At 38.6% G+C, this 24,604-nt stretch overlaps 1 protein-coding gene across 1 annotated transcript in view; it reads right to left on the bottom strand.

The window, feature by feature from the left end:
- Positions 1 to 24,604, bottom strand: part of LOC130573329 (uncharacterized) — a gene marked incomplete at its 3' end in the record, with an annotated part of 90,782 nt that overhangs the window by 55,761 nt on the left and 10,417 nt on the right. The window contains exon 2 of the mRNA XM_057365688.1: positions 524 to 552. Coding sequence (XP_057221671.1) covers positions 524 to 552 — 29 coding nt within the window. The remainder of the gene's footprint in view (positions 1 to 523; positions 553 to 24,604) is intronic.

Here is a 24,604-nt window from a genome sequence, read left to right as displayed (position 1 = left end):
GAGATGTGCTGAGAAACTGGTACAGTATGACAACATTTTAAACACAGAGGAGACAAGATTTATCTGGCTGGTATACAATATAAAACAAAAATCGAACACCAATGTTACAGTGCTATATTGAAACAAACCACATTAATTAGATGCTTTGAAGTCAAGCCTATATTTTCTTCAGCTTTTTCATGAATTATTGATCCACTTTCCTCATTAAATGGAATGCCAGGCTCTTGCAGTAAATGGACAAGTGGCTACAACATTTATATAATCAAATATGCTCTGCATCTGGCAATAAAACACGTTTGTGTGTAAAACATGCTTTCTGAATTGACATCCCTGCAAAACAGATGTACTAGAACAAACACATTCCTTTTCTTTTGTCTTTAAAGCACAGCTTGCCTTGCATCATCATGCAATCCAGTATTCTACTCTGATCGTATCAAGCAAAATATTTTCCAAGAGCCTGTACCGTGCATTGTGCAACACATTTCTTCTCTATAATGAGATGTAAATAAACTGTCTCACTTACCTTATTTTCTCCATTTCTGCCGCAGAGGCCTACAAGAAATCAAATAATAGGAGCAAGTGAATGAAAGAAAACATTCACTCTGCAGATTTATGCATAGTTAAGGCTTTCCGAGTGCTTCTCGACAAGTGGCTACAAAGCGCCGGCGAGCGAGCCCCACATCTGCATCAGCCGAAAATATCGCTGCCGGCTGAAGTGGGGAATAAAGGCGAGCGCAGCGGGAGCCCGCTGTACCCACGAGCCATGGGCACCGGAATGACTCAGTTGTAGCGCTGAGGCAGAAAACGGGGAGGGGAAAAAAAAAGAAGAAGGAAAAAAAAAAAAAGGAAAAAGCGAGCAGCAGCAAGTAACAGGTTACTGAGCCTCCCGGGTTTCCGAGGGAAAGTTGAATTGCGGTGCTCCCCTCTGTGCGGTGGGCATGGCAGCGGGCTGGGCTGGCGGGGATTGACAGTGACTTCATCACACGTGAATTTGGAGCTCARTTCATCATCTTTCACGGAGCCCGACAGATGGAAGGACACGAGCTTGCCTGCTTTAGTGGGAGTTTCGAGTAATCAAATTACTTTCCTCAAGTAATACGCTATCTTGGCAATTAGCGGCTCAGTGCGTGGAGGCTCCTCGTTAACCCTTTCGCCGCCGCTGCCCCGCTGGAGCTGCYGCCCGCGGTGCCTCCCCGGCCGCTGCCGCTCCGCTCCGGGCTCCCGAACCCTCCGCCCGCGGCTCGGAGAGACAGGCTCTGCTCGCATCCTCACAGACCCGGCACAGCCCTGGGGGGGTCATCTCACCAATGCTTTCTACCTATAGATGCTGTAAATCCCTGCTTATCTATAGGACGGAGTATGAGTATTAATTTCTCTGGCGTTACTTATATCAAGAGCATAGTCTTGTTAACCCTTTGATTTCTTTTTCATCATTATCTCGCGCAGACCCTTAATAGCTGCTCCCATTTAATTTCAGCACGGCAGTGGCACAGAATCTCATCAATTCTCCCGGTCCCGCTTTATTGTAACTAAGGAATGGGCACTCGGAGCGATCCTGCAATCTCCAGAGCCAGATAAATCCCAGCATCGCAGAATCTCTTATTTAGACTGAAAGCACTGGCCATTAATCATGAGCACTTTAAACCTTATTGATGAATGGCTAACAATCATATTTGAGTATGAAATAAATTAAAGATTAAAAATAGAGAAATGTAAATTTAATCAGTTAACCAGCAGGAAATCTGTCAAACTGCCTAACAAAACATCCCAAATGACAAATTGTTGGTTCTTCATTGGGTCACTTGTCTTCCCTTTTTCTCATTTACTTTTGATTCGCCCATTAGATAAGTTGTCAGTCAGACTGGTGTTTGCACAGTAATTTCTGATGACAAACATTAAGGACTTAGCCGTTCACCATAACTTGGTAGGCAGRATGCCAGCTGCAGGAAAAACCCTGCTCAGTTTCTCAGTAACATATGTAATATGTGTTTACATGGTTCTTGCAATATCTATTGGGACCACAAGGCTGCCTGTGAAAAATCTCTGGTCTTTAGATTAAAACTGTAACCTAAGGACACTTAATTTGTTTCTCTAATTTGTGCCTATCCATTGAACCCATGCTTAATCTGCAGTATGCAGGAAATAGATTGGGCATTGCTGATCAGAAAATGAACCACAGGGGCTTCCCCCCTGGGCATGAAGAGCTACTTGCAGACCCATGGACTTGCCAGTTTGGTTCTCCAGACATGAACTCTCAAAAACTGCCCTGATCATCACATTCCTTTCATTTTAGGGAGACTGGACATAGTTTTTCTCCAGGACTACTTACTATTTCTTTCCCTTGAACTCTGGGAATTACTGTGAAGACAAGGTACTTAGAATATCTGATTTCAGAACATCTATTATGGCAATATCTGCAGACATAAAGGGAAGYTACTTGGCCTTGTTTTTGCCTAGTGCTTTGAATAATGCTGCATTCATGGGGTCAGTGTGGGGGTTGCTTTCTGTGATTAAATCAAAGCATTGAGAAAAGGAGCTGTGGACTGATGTTTTGGAGATACTCATCTGTGAATGCAGGTGAGTCATTGGCTGCCAATTCTGACAGGAAATTAGTAGGGCAAAAAAGAACAGCAAATGCCTAATGCTAAATCAAACAAGAAAACTAAACCAAACTGCAATTACTTTTTTTTTTTTCTTTTTCCTGGCAGGGCTGGGTCTTTTACCTCCTCACAATGAAAGCTCTTTGTTTCATGTAATATGGTCAATTTTCCTCTGGGCCATTGAGGATGTTCTCCTTTGCCTTTCCCTGGCAGGCTGTGCAGTAAAGAGACGGCTCCTCTCTCATGTGGAGGCTGTGGGCTCAGATCAATCCTCCCCGAGGAGGATGCTGTGCCCCAGGTCAGGCCATTGCAGCGCTGCAATGCTCTATTGAGTCTTTTGATGGGGATCCACTTCCAGTAAATAAATAGGAGCACAGGACAGGAGTAGAGCCTGTGTGCTCTTCAGCAGATTGCTACAGCTGTCAGGCTAGGGAGTCAAATGAGTGTGTAGAAACTAGAAATGCTGAAAACAAAGACTGGAGCATCTGTAGAAGTATAGCTTTCATCCCAAGCAGTTTATTTTCTCAGATAGCTGTGTTCCTTAGAAAAGTCCTTTTTTATCCACTTTTTTCCTTCTTTGTCCCCTACTTCCATTTCTTCCTCTTCTCCGTTTTAAATTTTTTCTTTTTTTCTTCCCCCCCCCCAAAAAAAAAAAAAACCGTAGCAACTCACAACTATTTTAAATGTCTGTGGTTTTCTGAAACAGCTCTGTTATTACAAGGTGACATTTTTACTGAGGCAAAATTGCTGTTCCTAGTCAGATCCCTACCATTGATTTAGTCTGTGGAAGTTTAGAGGTTGCATCATCCTCCCACTGCTCTCTATGAAGGCTCCTATCTGAAAAGTCTTACTGAATTGATTTAAAAATATATTCTAAACAGCTCTGAATTGGCCTCTTTCAGGACAAATCTTGTCCCTAAAGTCTTGTGGGACCTATTTCAAGCAGACAGACTGAAGTAAAACTTTGTGTAAGAATGTCCTTAATGGTAAGTCATCCATAAATTGCTGTGTTGATTCATTTCAAGTGATTCTTGATGCCAAAACTGAGCAGTGATTGAAGCTGTGTGATATTTTTTAATTAAATATTTTAAATTAAGATCAGTAATTACCTTTAATTACAAAAATATCAGATGTGATTTATTTACATGGATTTTTTTAAACAATATCAATGAAGTATGACTAAAGAATTTATTTAATTGGCCTAAAAATAACAATATTTGCTTTTAATAAAAAGTTTGATCTTAGTAATTCAWTAGCCTGYATTTCCATATACAGTCTCTTTGCTKAAAATACTGAGACAGGTTTGAAGATTTAAACTTTTATGGAAATACTTGGTGTGGCAACTCTGCTTGGAAGCACTTCTGGGCAATGCCTAATAGTACCGGTGGAAACCTGATTTTTTTCCAAGTATTTGAAGGAAGTAAGCGTGATACACAGAACAACTGCCAAGACTCTCCTTTTTTGGAAGTGCTAAACATATAAAAGTCCATTTTGGAGCAGATACTAAAAAAGGAAAGCAGGGTTTTTTTTTTTTTTTTTTTTTTGTTTGTTTGGGTTTTTTTTTCATTATATAATTCCCCATTCCTCGCTTATTCTAAATTTCAAGTTTATATTCTTTGATATTTTTTGAGAACAAAGTCCTTTGTTGGCTTAAATGAAAGCACTGTGCTGTTAATGGAAACCCCAGGAAACTTTACTGTGGTTTTTTTACCTCTTTAGAATATAGTTGTTGCCTTTTAGACAGTATGACAACCTCTGGGTTGTTTTCAAGTTAGAAGAGCAAATGAAGGATACWGTGATCCCCTAATTTTTATCTTTCAATGTTTCATCAATGACTCAAACAACCTCAAGACAATGGCAGAATATTCTTAGTTACTGACATATGTAAACCTTAATAAAGTGATCCAATTCTTTGGGGGTTTTTCTATAACCAGTGTCTATAGCTTTGATTATTGAACTTAAATATTTTTAAAATTAAAAACTCATGTCGATGGTCTATCATTCTATTCAGCTTAAATTATGTTAATATTTTATTTCCTTTATGATCACTTTTTGAGGGAAAAGCAATCATGAGATTTCAGATCTTTCTAATGAAATTTCCTTCCCCTAAGACCTTGAGGTTAATTTCCATCCTTCTGCATTTTCTCGATGTATGTGTGAAAAAGGAGGAGTAGCCTGGAGGTGAATTTTCTATTTTACTTATTGTCTTTTGTTTTCTTGGAAAGAGCTGTTTCATTTTAGAGGGAGGGATGGGACCCAGAGCTCGGCTCAGTGCTCTTCAAGCCTTCCCAACAGCCTTCAGTGGGCTTTGGAGTGTCATGTTGGCTTGTTGATATCAAATGTACTAGAAAAAATAAGAGYGGCAGGAAGTTACTGCCATGCATTTAGTCTGATTGTTTACTCAGACTTGTTTATTATTGTGGAAGTTACTTTTATTTCTTTGTTGAGGAAAGCTGTAAATGAGAGCTCATTCACGACTGAAGTCGTCTGGACTTCTGGCACATTTGTAAACTGCCACGTTTTCAGTCCAAATATATTAATTTAACATTCTTTTGTGCCTGCTGATGTACTAAAGTTTTATTGATAGAAACCACTGTGGTCCTTTTTCCTTTCTTTTCCTACAGAGTACAAGGGTTAAAGGTTTGATTTAATAAAAATTACAGACTACATAATTGATAGGATCAATCTTGAATTAGCTCTTAATCAATTTTTAGAGATTTTTTTATGGGCTGTAAAGTATCACTCAGGCAGTGCCCATAGGAAGACTAAAATTTAATCTCAGAAACTTTAGAAGAGTTGGAGGAAGTGTCCATTTGTGTGGACATTTGCTTGAGGAAGTGTCAATTTGCATTTGATTGTGTTGARTGTATGTGATAGATGTCTACAAAAGAAGAATCATCTTTCTGTAAAACTCTTTACTGAAATTTTCATGGAGATACTTAGAAAATTAAGCAAGCACAACTAAATCATAGCAAATCTTTCACCACCACCAAGAGTAGCCTTGAATTTTCCCAGGATTCCCTCCCTRTCTGGGACCAACTCTTGATGTTTCCTTGGGTGAAAGCAGAAATCCTTCATGACAAAATTAAGTTATAAATAAAAAACTCAAATGTTTGGGAAAAATTGCATATGGCAAAGATATGGCATAAATGGAASCAACTCAGTAAAAAAAWAAATAAATTATCTTTTTAATTCTTAGAGCAGATGATTAAGTTCAACACCTAAAATTTGTACACTGCACCAGAACACTACTACTCTGTTATGCAACGTCCATAAGGCTGCTGGGATTCATCTTGAACAGATTTGTTTTTACCCTATGTTTTTCTAAACACTACTAAACTGATCAAAATCAGAGGGTGATTTTAACCATGTTAAATTTTGTATGACCAGTTGTCAGTTTGATCTTGTACCAATTTTATGTTTAAAGCTTATTACTCCCACCCAGTTTTTACATTCCCATATGCATTTATGAAGAGATGTTCTTTTTTTCTGAGGAGAAGTAGACATGATTCTTTAACTGCTTTCAGAAGATTGTACTCCTTTCTCTCAGTCATTTCAGTATCCCTTCTCTGGGTCTGTTCCAAATTACCTTAAACCTGATTTAAAAATGGGGTGGTCAGAGTGTGCAKCATGTACAAAGCACCTTGGCAGTGCCTTGTATGGTATTTGTGTGCTTCAGTAACTCTAAAGAAAATATATTTGCGGTGCATCTTACACTTCTCTCAGATTTCTTGTGGCTCTCCCTTGTTGGAGGCTCACAGATGTTTTAGTCTGAGAACACAGTTTTAATCTGAGAACACACCTGGATCTCTGTTTGTCTCCTGCTGYCAAGTGATGAGGTCCAAAACATGAAATCTTTATGTGGATGTGATGTGTTAAAATTCATCAATTTCCATTATTCTGCTTATAAATAAAGCAGTTATATGAGCTTCTAATTGCTGTCATTACCTTGATATGCTTTTATCATTTAGACAAACCTGTTTATTGCCTCAAAGTCACTAACAAGTGTCTGCAACAAAATGTGTCCAAAATCGTCTTCAAACTTTCCAATAATCCCTTTCCAACCTGACAGACTTCCTTTTCAACATTTGCATATGATTTTCGTTTAGATTAATCATCTTGAATTACTCTCCATTCTGTAAGTTTTACATAGTAATTCTCAACTGGGCACTTTGAGAACTACTTTGTGCAGGTCTAGGTAGATCACGACTTGTTCCCCGTGTATGATGAAATTGCTTCCCTTAACAAAAAGCTACTTTTGCTAAAACTGTCATGTTTTATGCCACTTCTGTTCATCCTTGATTGCTCAGCTTGCTTGACCATGAATCCTTCGCTCCACTTCATGTTGCATTTCGCTCTTCACCACTTGGGATACATTTSTACCACGGCACACAGAGAAAAGCTTTGCTTCTGAGTTTGCCTATTCATGTGTCAGTTGAGCAGGATTTTGGGCTGGGGATTACTGTAGGATTCCTGACATCAGYAGAGTGAATAGTCTTAGCTAGAAACTGCCTTAATTATGACTCTTTTTGTTAAACCTTTCTCATCCTTGCTCAGATATGCTGCAATTATTCCCTGTTCACTATCATTCACACTGAAAGATGAGGCAGAGGATCTCTTTAATACCTGGGCAGCATCTCAGTAATTCTGAACTTCTGTCTCACCTTCGACATACACTAGGTTTTCTTTCTTTTTCTTTGTTTTTCTCTCTGTGTGGTTGCACACCTTTTCAGCACCAATGTTTTAAAAACAATTAGCAAAGTTTGACCTCACTGAATTTTTGGCTGAAACAGACTGGTAGATAATCATAACAGAAATAAGATAAAAAGCAATATTGGGAATTTTTCTCACAACAGGCATTTAAATTCTCTATGACACATCCTGCATGTGCCAACATGTATCAAAAACCAACAAATTAAATTGAAACTGTAACCTACAAGCTTCTCTTTTGCATGGTTGGAAAAACATGGCACTCTCAAGCTGTTTTATTTCCTAATATTTTAGAATCTTTGTTTTGCTTCCTTAGTTTCTTTTTCACTCTGTGAAGTCTCAAAGCCACATTCCCAACAGGGGTAAATTAGCAGAGCTCCAGTGAAGTGAAGTCTTGCTGATTTATATCACTAGAGATTCTGCCCTTAAATGGTTGTTTCAATGAGTCAAGCTGATTTCTGTCATACCCAGTACCCCTAAGTAGCAGGAATGCTGTAGTTTCTCTCAGAAAATGGTCCCAAAAGAACCTACATCTCTTCTCCATTGTCACTGGGCAAACCATCAAGTGGAACCTGAACAAAGACCATTGAAAACAGGGGTCTTGCTGCCTTAAAATGATTGTTCAGACTCCACTTGAAATGTTCAGAATATTTTTTGCTTGATCAGATTATTTGAACTTGTGCATGTAACTAACGTGATTAAAAGCTTGGTTTTTTTGTGAAAATAGCCGATGTCACTAGCAGAGATGAGATCCTTAGTGCTAGGAGCTGCAGAAACTTTTCAAATGAAAAGGAGAGCTAATCCCAGATGATCTGACCAACTAAAATAGGGACAGATATGTGCASTATTTTTGTTTCCTTTATGGTGCAGAGAGACAGCAGCACTTGTGACTTTTGATTGATGAACTTTTTTCTTTAGAGTGACATAAAAAAACGTGGGAATAGTGAGGTGAAGCCACACTGCTTGCCCAACCAACCCTCTGTAGACTTCACTTCCACCCAGTGTGAGCCCACCAACAGCAGAGTAACTGTAAATACTGTAAGGGAGCAGAGACTGAGGAGCCAGAGGAAAATGCAACCTGTCTGACTAAATGGACTCTGTGTCTCCTAAACTGATACACAGCACTGCTAACTGGGCATTGCCAGTGTGAACACGTGGCTGTCTGTAACACAGACATTGATAGCTGTGATTACAGACACGATATTAAAGCATTTAGCTACAGCAGTTGTCATTTAAATAGCACCTGTTTGTCAATGGATAATATAAAGTGATATCTGAGACAGTCAGGAGGAGCAGCAATACCCAGACTCGTGACTGGTTGGGTTTGGATCTTTACTGGGTGGGACCAAAGTCTGGGTTGTCATGGCCCAGAATAGCAGATGAATCCTAACACAGCTGCTCCTGTGAATTTCTGTGCTTGCATCTTTGTATCYCTACAAATGTCCCTTCATAATGGAGATGTTTCCTTCCTGAATGTTGAAGATGGGAAGTGGGAGATAGGGAGCAGAACTGCAAAATTCATACATCCTACACTTGTAACAAACTCTGTTTGTTACAAAACATGCATTTTTTGCTCTAACTACATCTATACCTATCTAGGTGATAAAAATAATCATATGGGGTCCTGTTAAATAAAACTTCACCTTTAATTCTTGTGGTCTCAAGTTTTGTCCCCTGTGTTCAGARCCAAACCTCAAGGAAGGGTTCAGAGGAGGGCATACAAAAGGCTAAGACAGTCAAAAAACTTCCTATCAAAACCAGGACTGTAATGAATAAAGATATTTGTTTTTAAACGGGGCAAAAATGGTTGTAAAAAGGATGGAAATCTATGATTTTTCATGTTCACTGTGGGCTGAATAGGAAATAATGGATTCAAAGTGAAGACAAAAAATACAGAGAAAGTGTTAGAGGGATTGTTTGAATCACAGACATAGTTAAGTACTGAGGGGTTTCCCATAATAGCTGTGACATGTTCCGTAAAGATTGGAAGGATTTTATGTACAACTTCCCTTTTTTGGGACAGGACGACAGACTAGACACCTTTCATGGTCTTCCTGAATCTTCTGAGTGCATGAACAAAGGACAGTATAAATCAACATGAATATTACAATAAATGGAATTTTCTTTCTGCTTTACTGCCTTCAACATGAGCCAGTTCCCAAGGCACCACTGCTTCCCCTACACCCACACACTGGGGTCTTGAGCAGGCCTCCTAAAAGCAGGACATTTATGTTCATTATGTTAAATTTTGTCAMTTGTGAACTTGTCTATGGACAGGAAAGAGTAAAATAAGCAAGGTGCACCAATATACTCAGGCAATATCACAGATATTYCCTTCAAAAGTAAGGCAAACTTCAAAGCTTTCCCTTCTCCTGTCACAGCACTRGTGGAAAACAGTATCTGTTTATTGATTCGCCTTATTTTTCATCCTGCTTCCAACCAACGGGAATGGGGCTTCAAAGTCATCCCAGTGGTGTTACATCTATTTCTGGAACAATGGTAATTCCAGGGAATAAAAAGCCGTGGCCTGTGATAGATCACTTGGATTTTTGCCTGTAATTGTTTAAGAGAACTTTACTTAAGCAATAAAAGAATGAGGCCAGRGAATAACACTGAGCAGATCTTTGATCTTCCTCCTTCAAACCAGTCTCTTCACCAAAGGAATAGGATCTTCCAAAAAGATTTARAAAATCTCCCAAACTCTTCTAGAGCAGACTAGAAGGGAATCAGGATATTACTTGAATGAAATGAACTTGTTCTAGTCACACTTTGACTTTCATGCCAGGAAATTTTAAATACGGGGAAGCAAAGAAGAGACCACATTCCTAGAAATGCTGTTGGTTGATGCTACTTTCCTTTTTATGCCAATGTAAAACCTGCCTTGTATATTTGTGGCCTTGGCTGCCAAATTATGCATCTGTAAGACAGGTGTGTCTCAGCTCTTCTCTGTTAAATTACAGTGTCTTCTGCTATCTACCTGGAGATGGTGAGGGATCATCATATATTCCTTTTATATATCTATATAATATGTACATGTGTTTATACAGATAACTCACTGAGAGCCTTGAGATGGTGAGTATTAATTAGCATCAAATTAATCTGCTGGGAGGAGTTAGAGAAGTACCTGTTGTAATGAAAGCTCRAGTCGTTCCTTGAAGGAGCCCCAAGAGCAGGAGAGACTTGAACTTTACTCTCCMAAGTCTTTAACTACTTTGTTAACTATTTAATCTGTCTCTTCACTACCTTTTAGGCAAGGTATGAATGTAAGAAAAGCTCCTTTTCTCAGCTCCCCTCTGCACTCCTGCATGAGATCCAGCCATGTTCTCACTCCAATACTGTCAAGGAAATATTTCCTAAGATGTAGTGATTTTTGTTTCTGCAAAGCCACAATATTACTGGTGTGTGTCAGCATTGCTGAGTTCACTGCTGTCATTGTAATAATTTTAAGTATAATATAAGGTGACGTCTATGCTGGACTTGGATGGTATCTTAATTGCTATAGGGTCAGCAGAGGTCTTTTTATTTTCACTACACTGTGCATTAGCATTCTTCTCAGGGGTTCTTTTCTGGGAGTTTAAAGAAGTCTGTTCTTACTCCCACACAAAACGTGGAATTGCTAGGCTTTACTGTGGAGACATTAAATCAGACTCTGGAGATTCCTTTGTGGAAAAGGAAGCTGTATTGTTAAAATTACATCTGGCTTTTGCACGTGTCACATTTCACGGGAGCGTTGAGCCTGTATTATCTGGTGGCTTTGCCTGCAGTCTTTCTTCAYACAGAGCTATTTTTAGATTTTCATACTGTTGGAATTCAATAGTCTAGTTGTCAAGGCAAGCACGAGAAGATAGTTAAGGTTGAATTTGTCAATGATTCAGCTATGTTCGTTGCTACTATTACTATATAATCTTACCATAGTGGGGGACAAATACCACATTTAGGACATGTAATTGCATGGAACTGTCAGGTTTTAGATTGAAATTATAAAGTGTTTAAATATAATTACAATCCAGGTTTGAATCATTACAGAGTAAGTAGAATATTATCGGAAGACTCTGGGGGAAGCTACAGTTTTTCTGAAAGGAATGAAAGTCAGCCACACTGTGACTTCAGCTGGTATTTCACCTTTTTTTCCTCTCTCCTGGCCCTTTTGTCCCCATGGGCACTTTCTTTCATATACCCTTACAGTTACATGAAAGAGAAAAGAGTTTGGCTRTGGTGTTAGATGAGGACAGTGAAGGATCAGATCAGAACATTATTATGCCCTGGTGCATGTTAAGAAATTAAGGCATTTGCAGTTAAATAGAATCAGGATCAAAATCCATAAAAAAGCTTGCTCCAGTCTCCTACAGATTGGGGTTTAATATTGTGATGTTACACTGAATAACTGAAAAGCCATGAATGAGAAAATAGACATTATTCTTCATAGGTGAATACCTTTGTTACATATACCTATTTAAAYTGCACCAAAGGCAGGGATCCAGTAGAGCATAAAACCGATATAGAGCCCTGATCACAAGTGTTATTTCAATGAAAATAGCATGCTTTTGTGCTTAGCAGAGCCTCTGGGTCATAAAGATTACAGAATTTTAAAGATGATAAAATTATAGACCTCAGTGATTCCGAGATCCTTACTATGCCCTCTCAGTCACTGCAATAAAACCACTCTGATTCTGCAGATATGGGATATTTCCTTTCATTTAATTAAGATCAGGAGATGGAGTCAAAGTGGCAAGTACTCCACTATGGCACCCCTATCTCTGAGTGCACATATTCTGGGATGTTCAGGTTCCAGGCAGACCAATGCACTTTCTGTTGCTGATGCTGCAGCCTGGGCAGTCCCAGAGGAGCAGGGGCAAAGGAGGTGCTTTGARGTTGCTCAGGGTGCAGATGGTGCCTGAAAAGCAATGGAAATAGTAGGGCTGGGGATGGCCAAATTCTCCCTCTGAACTGACTTAAACAAGCCCAGCTCATTCTATCCTGCAAAAACTTGTCAGCACACAGAAAACAAGTTTCTAGATATAATATATCCAARGTATTATTGATTAAAAAAGGATTTAAGGGTGCAACATTATAGATACAAGATTAAAAATCTACTTGAAGAAACCCAAGGACTTTTAAATTTTCCTGTTGTACAAACTTCAGTTTAAGTCATAATTTTTTAAACAATAAACCATAAACTTCAGTTGTTTGAGTGCTGTCTGGCAGGAAAACCTGATTATTGCTAGTTTGCTCTTTGCAGTGTGGAAGCTTTGCAGGACGAAATAGCAGTCTCCTAGCAACCACAGATCCTCTAAGAATCTTCTCTTTGATAGTTCTTAAAATATGTTAATGCCACTAGATATTGCAAAATAAAACATTGGGATCCATACCTAATGAAAGGAGGAATTTTGATTTATATCTTCAGTCCAGAATAACAATGCACTAGTCAGCAACTGTAACACAGTTCTGACAGTGACTCAACCCAGTTTGGGTTGCTAACCATTTTTGTTTTGTTTAATTAGATCTGCGTWACTAAATCCCAGTAGTGCAAATGCTTATACACATAATTGTGTATGMGTAGTCCCAGTGAACTTCATGTGACTATTTATGTGTTTAATTACTTGCTGGACTGAAGATTTACTGTCTGAATTTTAGTGGGCAATATTTTAAAGGTCTGCTCCTCGCTCTTCTCCTGCTTATCTACAGGCATCTTATTAGGAGATTATTCTCTGACAATTTTTTTATACGCATGCTGAGAAATAGAGAATTTAAATCTTGAAAGCAAAGTTCAAAGCTCCTATTCTTATGGGAGATTTTGATTCARCAATTATATTGTCTTCAGAGAATCTACAGAGTGCCTTACCCCTCCAAAGTGCAGTAAATCTTTCAGGGTGAGGCCCTGAGAGCAGGAGAGAAATAAAAAAGGAGCAAGCATGTTAATGAATTCAAATGCCTACTATGAGGGACAGCTGCAGTGGTGTGCCAACAGACATCAAAAGGGCTACACAGATRTAAGCCAGCCTGGGATGCAAGACTCTGCATTTAATGTAGAATCCCRAAGGATTTATTCATGCTGCTGCATTGCTATTTTTAATGAATGAAGCAGGAAGGACCATAGTGCCAGGCAGAGCTCATTGTAAAGGAGTGAAATTCCKATTTCTGAAAAATAAGGAGGGGAGTTCACAAATGTTTTTTTGTGCCCCCTCAACCGTGCCTTTCTGAAGAGACAAAAGCATTGAACAAAGAACAACCTATGAAATAGCTTCTCAGGAATCTTGGAATTAGCAAAAATGTATCTTCCCATATAGAACTGAGCTATAAAGAACACGTGCATGCTAAGTCTCTGCAGGGCAGTTGAGATAGTCAGACAAAGTGTAGCATTTCTCATCCATTTCTACTGATTATTGTTTAAGTGCCACAGAATCTCATTAGTTTGGTCTTTATTGTGTTCATTATAGAGGATTCACGGAGAGGAAAAAGGCTTCCCCTTATTCATTCCTCTTACAAAGGACAACTGGCCATTTATGGCCACAATACCTACCTGGCTTATTTTAGATTGGAAAAAAAAGAGTTGGTAGAGCAGAAGTGAAGCATATGAGAGGTAGTGCTGTCTGTCTCCTCCAGAGCAGCCCTGCCTGAGCTCTTSAGTGCAAGAAGGGAACTTTCCTTCTATTTAGAGCATTTCTATTTGCAGCATATTGAAAAGAGATGCCACTGATTTCTATGCATGTAATCAATAAGCAAAGCTACAGCGAAGTGGAGGGGGATTCTCCAGGTAATGAARTTCTCTGCAACTGAGGGCCTTTTGATAATTGTAAATAGGTATTTCTAGATCATATAGACTTCTTATACTGCTAAGAAACATTGCAGATATCTGATTGTGTCCTTGYATGAAGCTCTGACATTCACAATCTTTTCAGACGTTACTGCAAAGGCAAGGAAATTTCTTTCTGCRAGTTCTCTGGTGTGTGCTGTCTATAGGTACAGCCGTTCAGATGATTATTGCAATGATCCAAAAGGAAAGCTTTTTACAAACTTTATTTATTTATAAGTGAGATTATAAGTGAAAAACCAAGATTTTTAACAGGCCTAACATATTTCTCTATTTTTATCTTACCCCTTAACTAGCAAAAAATGATGGAATTTCATGGCTATAAAGAAATGTCTTTTTTCTCTGTTCAACAAGACTTTGTTTYTCTATGCCTGCATCATTATTTAGCACAACAGTACAGCTTGTCCCCACATCAGGGAAGTTTGATTTCTTGTTAAAAGGCAGACACATTATGCAAACTGTCCTCTTTTGTGACCCCATATGATTTCTGAGGCACAGACCATATGTGAAGCAGTGCTATTGACCAAGGTCACCTATTCTCATGCCAGTATTGAGACTGAAAAAAGGGACTGAAACATAAGGAGAGCCTATCAAAAGGCTATAGAGAGAAGGAGAATGGAGAGGTATCAAATAATGACAACCTACACCTGCAAAGTTGTCATGTTGCCCCAAATAAATTTGTAAGAGAAGTATTATTGCCTTAAAAATGTGTCTTCCGAGGCTTTGCTGGGGTAATGGTTTTTGATGAATACCTGACAAAGAGGTTCTGCCTTGTTCTGAACTGAAGGGACATTACAGAACTCACCTCTTTCTTAAGAGGTCAAGAGAAAGTCATTGAATTCTGAGTRCTTGTTGGAGAAATGTTTTTAATATGGGCCAGGGAAGGTTCTCCTTTTCCAGGTGACAATGGAAGAGACTGAGCAGGTCCACATCAAAGTGCTCCAGCCAGAGTGTCCCTGTTAATTATTCCGAAAATGCTTCTGGATAGATACAAATGGAAGGAGAGTGGGAGTCGAGAGGACTTGGCTCCACTGACACCAGAACTGCTGTTTTGAGGGTTTTCTTTAGCTGTSATTATTTCAAAGGGGCTGGGCATTTTTTGAGCTGTGTTATGCCCATCACTGCTATAGGAGAATGGCAGGTTTGGGCATCAGAAAGACAAATGCATAGGGATGAACAACCACAGTCACTTGAAAAGACTCAAGGATATTGCACAGGCTTGGAGAAACAAACATCTAAATGGGACCCCAATAAATTAATGAATAGTGCTTTATAAATAGTGTCACCACACGCTGGCTTTCCAGTCAAGGGTAAATGAAGACATAGGGACTTTTAAGAAGTCAGCTAAATAGGGAGCTCGTGACTCAAGCAGCAAAGAAACCTTGTTAGAAACCTTAGTTCWATTCCTTCATCTATTTCACATTTCCTTTCCAGTAAACTTCTTAAACCCTGCTATTGCCAAGATAAATAACTGTGCTCACATGAGGAGGCTTAAGGTCTAAGTCTCCATCTATCCTACAATTTGCAGTTTATCAGCACTACAAATATCACTGTTTCTTCCTGTATATTTACGTCTCAATCATACAGTGACAATTGCAGTCATAATTTTATTTCAGTTAGCAAAGCTSTATTATTACTGCACTGATTTCATGAAAAAGAGAAGCATAATACAACTAATAAAGATTCAACTAGTTAAGCTCTATAAATTGAAATCTATTTTGTATCTGTCAAAGGTTTTGTTTTGCATTTAAATTGAATTTTTGTATCAAAGAGGGAAGATGTTGCTGTGGTTCAAGACTTCAACTAGCTTCACAAATATTGCTTTTCAGCTCATTCTTTGAGTGACAATGGGACTACTCAGGAGATGGATTTGTGTCTTAGTGTCTCTGTACTGATACCTGTAAAACAAAGGTTGTAAATACAACTTCACAATATCACAAATAGGSAGAGAGAAGAAAAGAACCAAAGACTGTGAGATCTTCAGAGGGAAAAGGAGATGGACTCAGTAAAAAAACCCTCAGGCAGTCATATCTGTAAAACACTTATGCCTGACTGTGGCAAGGAAATGGGCCATTAAATCAGGTATAAACTGAAGGCACGTTTATGTTGGTAGTGGTCTTTGGTGTGACAAAACCATTGTGAATACCAAGCTGTAAAATAATAGCCCTTGCACAGAAATAAACAAAGGGAGGCTATGCATCTGACAAATGTTTTGTAGTGAAGCAGAAGGAATTTTAGTGCTGAAAATCTGCTTGAGACATTAATCAGGGATAGGCAGATCAATAAACACTAAAGCATATAAGCAACTACAAGGTATGAAGGGGCAAATAGCTTTCTGGGTGGCCAAAATAGAAAAAGTCACAGGGAGAACTTCAGGGTGCAGAATTATTATCTCATACAATTGTATATTTCTTCTGAGAACAGTGAAAATATGAAAAACTCAGGTAAGAGAACCAGAGAAAGGATTGTCACCACTGTGGCAAAATACAGAATCCATTGAACCCAAAAAAATTATATGAAGCATAAAATAAAAAGGAATGAGATAATTAACTAATATAGGGAAGGGTTTAAAATAACATCTAGGTTAAAAAGAAGATCTAGGAGCAAATAGAAAACAAAAGATTTGGCCCACAAAATTTTGGTTTATAATATTATGACAATTTTGTAACCAGCGTACCAAGACACTCCTTTCACAAACACTGTAGGAAAATGTGAGAGCCAACCAGAGAAAGCCCTTCCYATAATGTCCTTTTAGAACTGGGAAAGGGAAATTTACAGACTGAAATTCTGGCTCTATTGAATTCTTGTGTTGTTTTTGCTATTTCATTCAAGCGTTCCCAGACTTTCCTCCAGAAGGCATATTCCCGTAGAATAGAGAATTCACTTTAACTGCCAGTTTGGTATTAGTATTTATCAGTGAGAAGATGACATCACTCTTCTCTCTCTTGAACCAAAGGGAATATCCAGGATTTGCCTGTAAGCCTGTATTTCAGAGATCACTAGGAAAGGGCTGTTGGGATCATCTCCTCTTTAAGGCTGCAGTGAGGCCAGTCTAGCAGCCTGGCTATGACTACAAAGCCAAATGAACCCTCTGAAAGAAATATTTCATGCTGTCAGGTCATTATTTCAAAAAGAAAAGCTACTTTTTTTTTTTTCTCTTTAGAGCAATAACTGACACACATGAAATGAGCAGTCAAGTTTTATAGAGAGAATTCATACATTTTATTACACCAGTTGGTACATTTCTTAAAAGCAAACAGAAAAGCCATGACATCCTTGAAATTTTATTTGGAAGGAACAAAGGTTTAAACACAAAGAGTTTGTTGTTGTTTTCTTTCCCCAGCTATATCACCTGACCCAATAGAATTTCTCTTGTTCTGCRAACATTGCCTGTTTATATCTTTATATTACTGAAGCTAGAATAACTCTGCAAAAATGTATGGCTTGGATGTATCCTTCCACCTTTTGCTACCACTGTAYACAATAATATTCAGCTTGGTGATGACCCAAACACTCTCCTCCTTCCCAATTTTCCACATCAATGATCTTCAGAGCTGCATTTTGGAATTCAATGCCCCTGGGTTTGTAGCATCTGAACTAAAAGTCTCATCCCTAATGTTTCACAAGAAAATGGATGAAGTTACACAGTGAGTGATTGGGGAAGAACTCATAAGTAGGAACCAACTTTCTAATTCCTGCCAGGTAAAATTTGGATTATGCCTTGCTGTCTGGGGATTTATATGCCTTCAGATAAATGTCTAACTTCATTCTGATTCCCACTGATCTTTTTAGATCTTCAGATTGTTTTGTGACAATGAGCTCCATATGTAACTTACTCTATTTAAAAATCACTTTTGATCAGTTTTGATCTTACTGCCTTTCTGTGTCATTCAAGTCTTTCATTCTTGCATTATGAAAGTAGAAACTGGAGCACCTGACAATCATTTTTCAACCCATGGTTTTGAATATGTTGCTCCTAAACATAGTGTGCTTTTTTTACTGTGTCTTCCTAAAGGAGTATTTTAACTTTTAGTTTATTTTTCCTAAAAGCTTTCTGATTGTTGTTGGCAAGGAGAAGATTCTKTTCTATGCTCTAGACTAGAATTAAATGGTCAGAAAAATTACATTTTTCTCTACCTGTGTAGTGTTTTGACTACAGCTGTGTTCAGCAGATCTTACTACTCAGTTTTCCATATGTGCTTTTTTTGTTYTGTTCCTGTCTTTTCCCCCCCAATAAATTTTGACTTCTTGGCACCAAGCACACTTAGATTTGTCAGTACTGAATTTTGCTTTCACYTGAGCTCCATCTTCATCCAGCTCTGTTAGTTCTTCTGGAAATTTACTGTTTTTTCTGAACAATTTTGTGCATCTTTAAAGYTTTTTCCTTCACTTTTCATCTACTTTTATCTACATTATTGCTAAAATATGACTCATTGGTCTCCGTGTTAACCTATTATTAGCCTTTAACTTTTATTAACATTTTTGAACATTTAGCCTTAATTCTTTTTTTTTTTCTTAGTTGGTTTTGAATGACAACATTTTTTTTACTTCTCTGTCACTCCTTTCTGATAGAAACATATATTCTATACATGCCTCCCTGGGACCTACCAAATGTAGGATATTTAATCTCTTCTATGGCTTGGAGAACAGTAGCTTTAAGAAGCCTCTGAGAAAGAGAATTTGGAGAATTACACACCCGTCAGCCTTGCCTCTGGTCTGGAATGGCCACGGAGCAAACATTCTTTGAATCCATTCCCACACACATGGGTTTCTTCTGGGACAGGATAATTGTGTATTTCTTCAGTGGCAGCCTGGAATTTTTGTCCGTTTTTCTGACATTGATCTTGCTTTATTTTGTGCAAAGAGATGAATACACCCCTTTAACATTCCATCTCATCTGAGTTTTAAATCCAAAGTTATGTTTGCTTCTTTTCAGCAAAGCAGAACTCCTTGATCCTCAGCCGGCTCTGTTTTACAGTCTTCGAGTCTAAAAGTATGACCTTACCTTCCTAAACCTGGATGTATAATTTTGTGATTGACTATTGAAATGTTCTTTCAGTAAGTTAGGAGTGAGATCACTCTGTCCTGATCTCATCATTATTTATTGCACTATGAATGTTTGCATTAACCATGAATTAATCATAAATGCTTTTCTTTGCAATCACCAATGAAAAGGCTTAATACTCTGAGACCTGAATTTCCAGATCCTTGTAAGGTGATTTCCTTTGAAAAAACTCTCTGAAGAGTAGTTAGTCTGTTCTGTATTCACTGCAAAAGTGTTTTATTGCCATAGTTTAGCTCCATACATTTTTCAAAAGAAAGCATAATGTCATATTAAATCAAATGTCCGTAAAATACTGTTACAGTCTGTTTTAAATTCATCAGTCCTTTGGGGAACTTTGGCCAGAGTGTGAAGCTGACACTGTCTATAGGGATGGAAAAATCACAGTGCTTCTTATCCGAGTGATCACATTTTACAAAACTTAGAAAAAAACCCAATTTAATTATTTCCTTCCAACCTGCTGTGATTATGCAAGACTCAGAGTGAGAAATCAGCTGTTAAAATTATTTAGCATCATAAATTGAGACTCAGGCTCTGTGAGGACTATGAGTGCCTCCTTTTGGGGACATCCTTTGGTCCTTGCTGCTAAGACTGGAGACTTAAATGAAGCACCCTGTGCTTTCTTCTGCAATGGGCCCCTGGGTTCTCCTTCCCATTAAAAGAGTGCCAGGACAGAGGCAGGAGGGAAAATACAGTCCAAAGTCTCAAATTATATAAAATTGGGATRACTGGGGACTGGAATTTTGCAAGCTTACTTGGCTGCCAGGCTGACCAGCTCACGTGTGATGAGATTCCAGGGAAATCATCACTGTTTTCGTCCTGGTGATCAATCCCAAAGACACTCCCCCTTTCCTCCAAGCAGTGTCTGTCCCATACATCTCATCCAGTTTGGGAATACAACCCAAAGAATGAGGATGAGTGGTGACTCCAAGCACAGAGCACTTTTCTGCCTGTGTTTGTTTCGTYGCCAGACGCCTCAGGAAGCACAGTCCCCCACAGTGAGTGTTTGCAAGGTTGGCTTCTCAAACCCCACTGCTTTGCCTTTGACTTCACATCTCGGTAATGAGCAGTTCCACAGCGGCTGGGGTGTGTTATACATCAACAATAGCAGCACTTGTGKCATTAGACTTCCTACTTACAGTATTTGTCATAATCCTTAAATCATATTTTTCCACAAATAAATGAAACCCAGCAATAGATAATTTCAGGCTTTTATGTCAGAAGTGCACAAAAAGCTATAGTCATTTCAACACTTGGGTTTTAGTTGGTTTTTTTTGGGTTTTTTTTTCAGAGTTCTCTTTTAATATTTTGAACAGCAACATGGCTGTCAGTTGACTTTTAAAGTGTTTTAGTGGAGAGAGGTAGAAATGCATCACCGAATAAAAAGAATTTATTTGAAATACTKTAGACCCAAGGTGAGCACACAACACCCCATTGCACCAGTGGTAAATAAAAAATGCAGAATGAATAAAGAGAAGCAGAGCTGTGAAAAAGGTCTGCTAGACTGAGTATTTTGGGAAATACAGATGACAATTGGAAAATATTTTAATGGTGCACCTGTCATCTGTGAAAACAGTGGAAGACAATGGAAAGCAAGATAATAAAAAGATAGTTTTATTTATCACAGTGACAAGTTCTGCTTGTTACTTCTACCCTTTTACTGAAATTAATAGTTTACAGTTAATCCAGACACGCTAATTCAAGTGCAAAACTGCATTACAGGGGTTTGAGTGCTGTACTTGACATAGAAATGTAAGGTATTTTTAACTCTGAGCTATAAAAGGAAAGTGCAAATATAGAAAGTCTGCAACTGAACTAAGTCTGAACCACAACAGCTTTGCAGGCTGCAAGTCCTGCCAGTTCTGGCAGGCAGAAAAGACACTGACTGCTGGAAGACTCAGGACAAATCTTAGACAAGAAGCTAAATTTGCTATGACATGCAGTAGATCAAAAGTTTGCAGGGGTTGACAGTGCAGTGACATTATAGATGGACTTAATTTAATTTATTATTAGGGATAGGTTGCCAAGGGAAGTTGTGGAGTTACCAGCCCTGGAGGTGTCCAGGAGGTATCTGGATGTGGTGCTGGCTGAGGTAGTTTAGTGTTTTAGGGGTTACAGGGGCAGTGATGGGTTAATGGTTGGACTGGATCTTAAAGGTCTCTTCCAGCCTTAATGATCCCATGGTTTTATGATTCTATTTTCTTTTTTTACACCCAGCCAATTGGAATTAAATAAGTACAAAAGAAGAATTTCTTCAGGGAGAGAAATTTAGATGGCACACATAGGGGTTAATATATCCATAAACTTAGATGCCCTTAAAGAGGCCAAGGAGGACAGCATTGCACATATATTTTTGCACATCCATCACCTTTGCTGGAAAATCCTGTTAAACTTGATGCCCAGGAAATTTCCCTAGAAAAACCATCAGTGCCATTACTACTAAAGCGTACAGAGATGATTCCCAATTCTGGAAGAAAAATAATGAGGTAATGCAGTAATAGGGTGTAAGCAACTTTGAGTCTTACTTGTCTGGAGCTAAAAACTATCAACTGCAACACAGGAATTTTCCTTTCAATGAACTGAAGCAATTGAGAAGCTCATAATTCCCTAGTTACCCTGGAGGGACATATCCTTGTTTTTGTAAAATTCTGTTATGACTAGGAGGTTCATAAGCTATACTAAGCATGAAATAATAAAAAGGTATTAGTGACACAATTCAGTSTCAATCTATCTGCTCTGGTGAAAATAGGAAGGTGTACAGACATTTGTGGAARCAGATATTTTTTTTGGTGCGTGTATGTCTAATGTAGTTGACCTGGGAAGGGCACATACCAAACAGCCCACTGAAAAAGAACTGCTCACTTTAAATAATTTTAGGAAACTGAGGAGTGAAATAAACAAATGTTCATGTCTTCAAGTATTAGGGCAGTGAGCACAAGACTCAGTAGTCCCTCAGTGCCTCAAGAGGGACTCAAGCAGTGCTGTACCTTTTCCTTGCTGGTCAGACAATGTTCAGAGATTATTCTGATTTGGAAGGTCCTCATCAGGGTCATCGAGTCCAACCCCTGGCCCTGTACAGGACATCCCAAGGATCACACCCTGTGCCTGAGAGCATTGTCCAGACATTCCATGAGCTCTGACAGGCTTGGTGCTGTGGCCACTTCCATGAAGAGCCTCTTTCAATTCTTAGTTATTTTCTCTCAGATATAAATATTATATGATATTCTAACACTCATCATAATTTAATTATCTGTTTATTTATCTATTCCAGGAAAAGCTCTCATGTTTTCAGTTGCAGGCTACATCTTAGAAGTTTTTAACAAAAACCAAAGCAAGGCATAAACACTTCAAAACAGCAAGAACAGAAACACTCCTGAATGGCATAGATTTGATAAGTACTACCAGGGGATAGGAAAAATTCCCAGTATAAATTAGAATAAGGATTCCTCATTTTTCTAAGGATGTTTTTGCAACACATCCATTTTATGAGAGGATCTTGAAACACTAAASAAAACTGATTAAGAGTTATTTTTGTTTTGCAGCTGGAGAAACTGAGGAACTGCCARATTCGACCCTTACCCAAAGTTACACAATAAACCAGTGGAGACAATTGTGAGAAAAGCCAGTTTTATTCYCTATAAATCTGTTTCTAAATTTACCTACATTTTGTCACATTGTTTRTCTGGAAAATAATTGTTTGCACAAGAAATAACAATCTGAACTGGAGCAGCTGCGCTGTTAACAATTGCTGTTCCACAGAAAATAAGGATTTAAAAGACATTTGTTATCCAGTTCCTCCTGACAAATTACAGCAGTTCATATGMACCTTCACAAAATTCCATCATATCTTAGAGGACACATGCTGATATTTATTATAGCTATTTGGCTTCRTAATTTTGAGAAATGTGGAAATCAAGCTATTGATCTGTGGTACTAAAATATCTGAGTTACTAGAAGAGTTACCCATTGTTTTTCTTCTGATGATAGAAGTTCATTAAGGGTGGAAATACTTAATCCCTGGCTGCCATGACGTTTAGCTAATCATTGTGTTATTAAATAGTGATTCAGTCAGAAGGGTTCATTTGTTTCTTCCTTCTCAACTGGAAGARCTTGAAAGCTTATGCAATGAGAAAGTGAAAGCTGAAACTTTATTCTCAGCATCCCACTCTTTGTTACTCACATTTCCCAACACGGGGGAGAGATGTATTTCCTTCAAGGAAGGAAGGAACATTTGAGATGTGAATGAACACATGAAAAGCAGGAAACCAGCCACAGCTGTCAATACACAATTTATGGAGCTGCAACACTGCTGGGGTAATATCAGTGAGAGATGCAATCACCTGTGAAAGGGACTCCTGCAGACCTGAGCTCAGAAATGAGCCATTAGCTATGTCAGTACCCAGCATTTGTTCTGAAGGCCKGGTGGTTGAAGAACAAAGCCTCTTTCCTTCCTAGGATGCTTCCTGCAATGTTAGTTTCTACACTCCAAAATGATTAYGAGCAAGATACAAAAAAGCTGCCAGTAGCTTGTGAGTGGAACAGCCTCACTTCTTTCTGCCCTTTCCTATTTCCAACATAAATAAACAGATAAATAACAATTTGCCAAGAGCTTCCCTCCTGCTGTAGGGAAATGTTTCATGTTTTGTTGGAATAATTAACAGGCTTTTTGTTATTTTCTACCACCATATGCTGCTTTTCTGCTCTGTATTTGCAGCTCCTCAGACCAGCTCCCACTTTTGCAGCACTGGGAGCTGAATGGCAGATTGGTTGTGGAAGGTGTGTAGAGAAAGGGGAAGGTGGGAAAAGGGGGGCTTTATGCACTTACACCTTAGCACTGCAAAGAGAACTTGGGSCTGAAAAGGTTCTACTCTTGCAGCTATCAGTGAAGCAAAAAGCCATTTGCTTTTAGCTGGGGACTCAGTGGCTCAACAAAAGAGCCAAACTAATTTTGTTTTAATTATTTATTGTGTTCMAATTCTCATTACTGATTCTGTTTTTAATTGTATTTTTAATTAACTGCATTGATTGCAATGGACTGTACACTCCCCTCATGTAACTGCTGACTGGATCAGCTTCCATTTTGCTTTACTACAACATCAAAAAGGGAAGCAAGAGGAAACCTCAAAATACTGAAAAGCAGAGAAGACAGGTCTATCCAGGGAAAATTAATATCTTTGCTTCATTTTGCTGGTGAATATGGGCTGTTCAGAAACTAATTTTAGCAGGTTTTAGTTAGCAATTTGTTACTCCCTGAGGTTTTGCATGGGTTGCAATATGGTGGTTCTGTTTCCTCCTTATGATAACTGGAATAACTGAATAATATGGCAATATTTTATCTTCTGCTGCTGCTCGAGGGTCAGCTGGGCAGGAGAGGCAGGAGGGAAGGGTCTGGTAGCACTGCCTGCATCTCTGCTCTGCTGG

This window comes from Malurus melanocephalus, unplaced genomic scaffold (genome assembly GCF_030028575.1).
Source record: "Malurus melanocephalus ecotype Western Australia unplaced genomic scaffold, MMel_1.1 scaffold_57, whole genome shotgun sequence".
Lineage (NCBI taxonomy): Eukaryota > Metazoa > Chordata > Aves > Passeriformes > Maluridae > Malurus > Malurus melanocephalus.
Note: the sequence above shows the minus strand (reverse complement) of the source record. Positions and strands in the feature narration are given on the sequence as shown.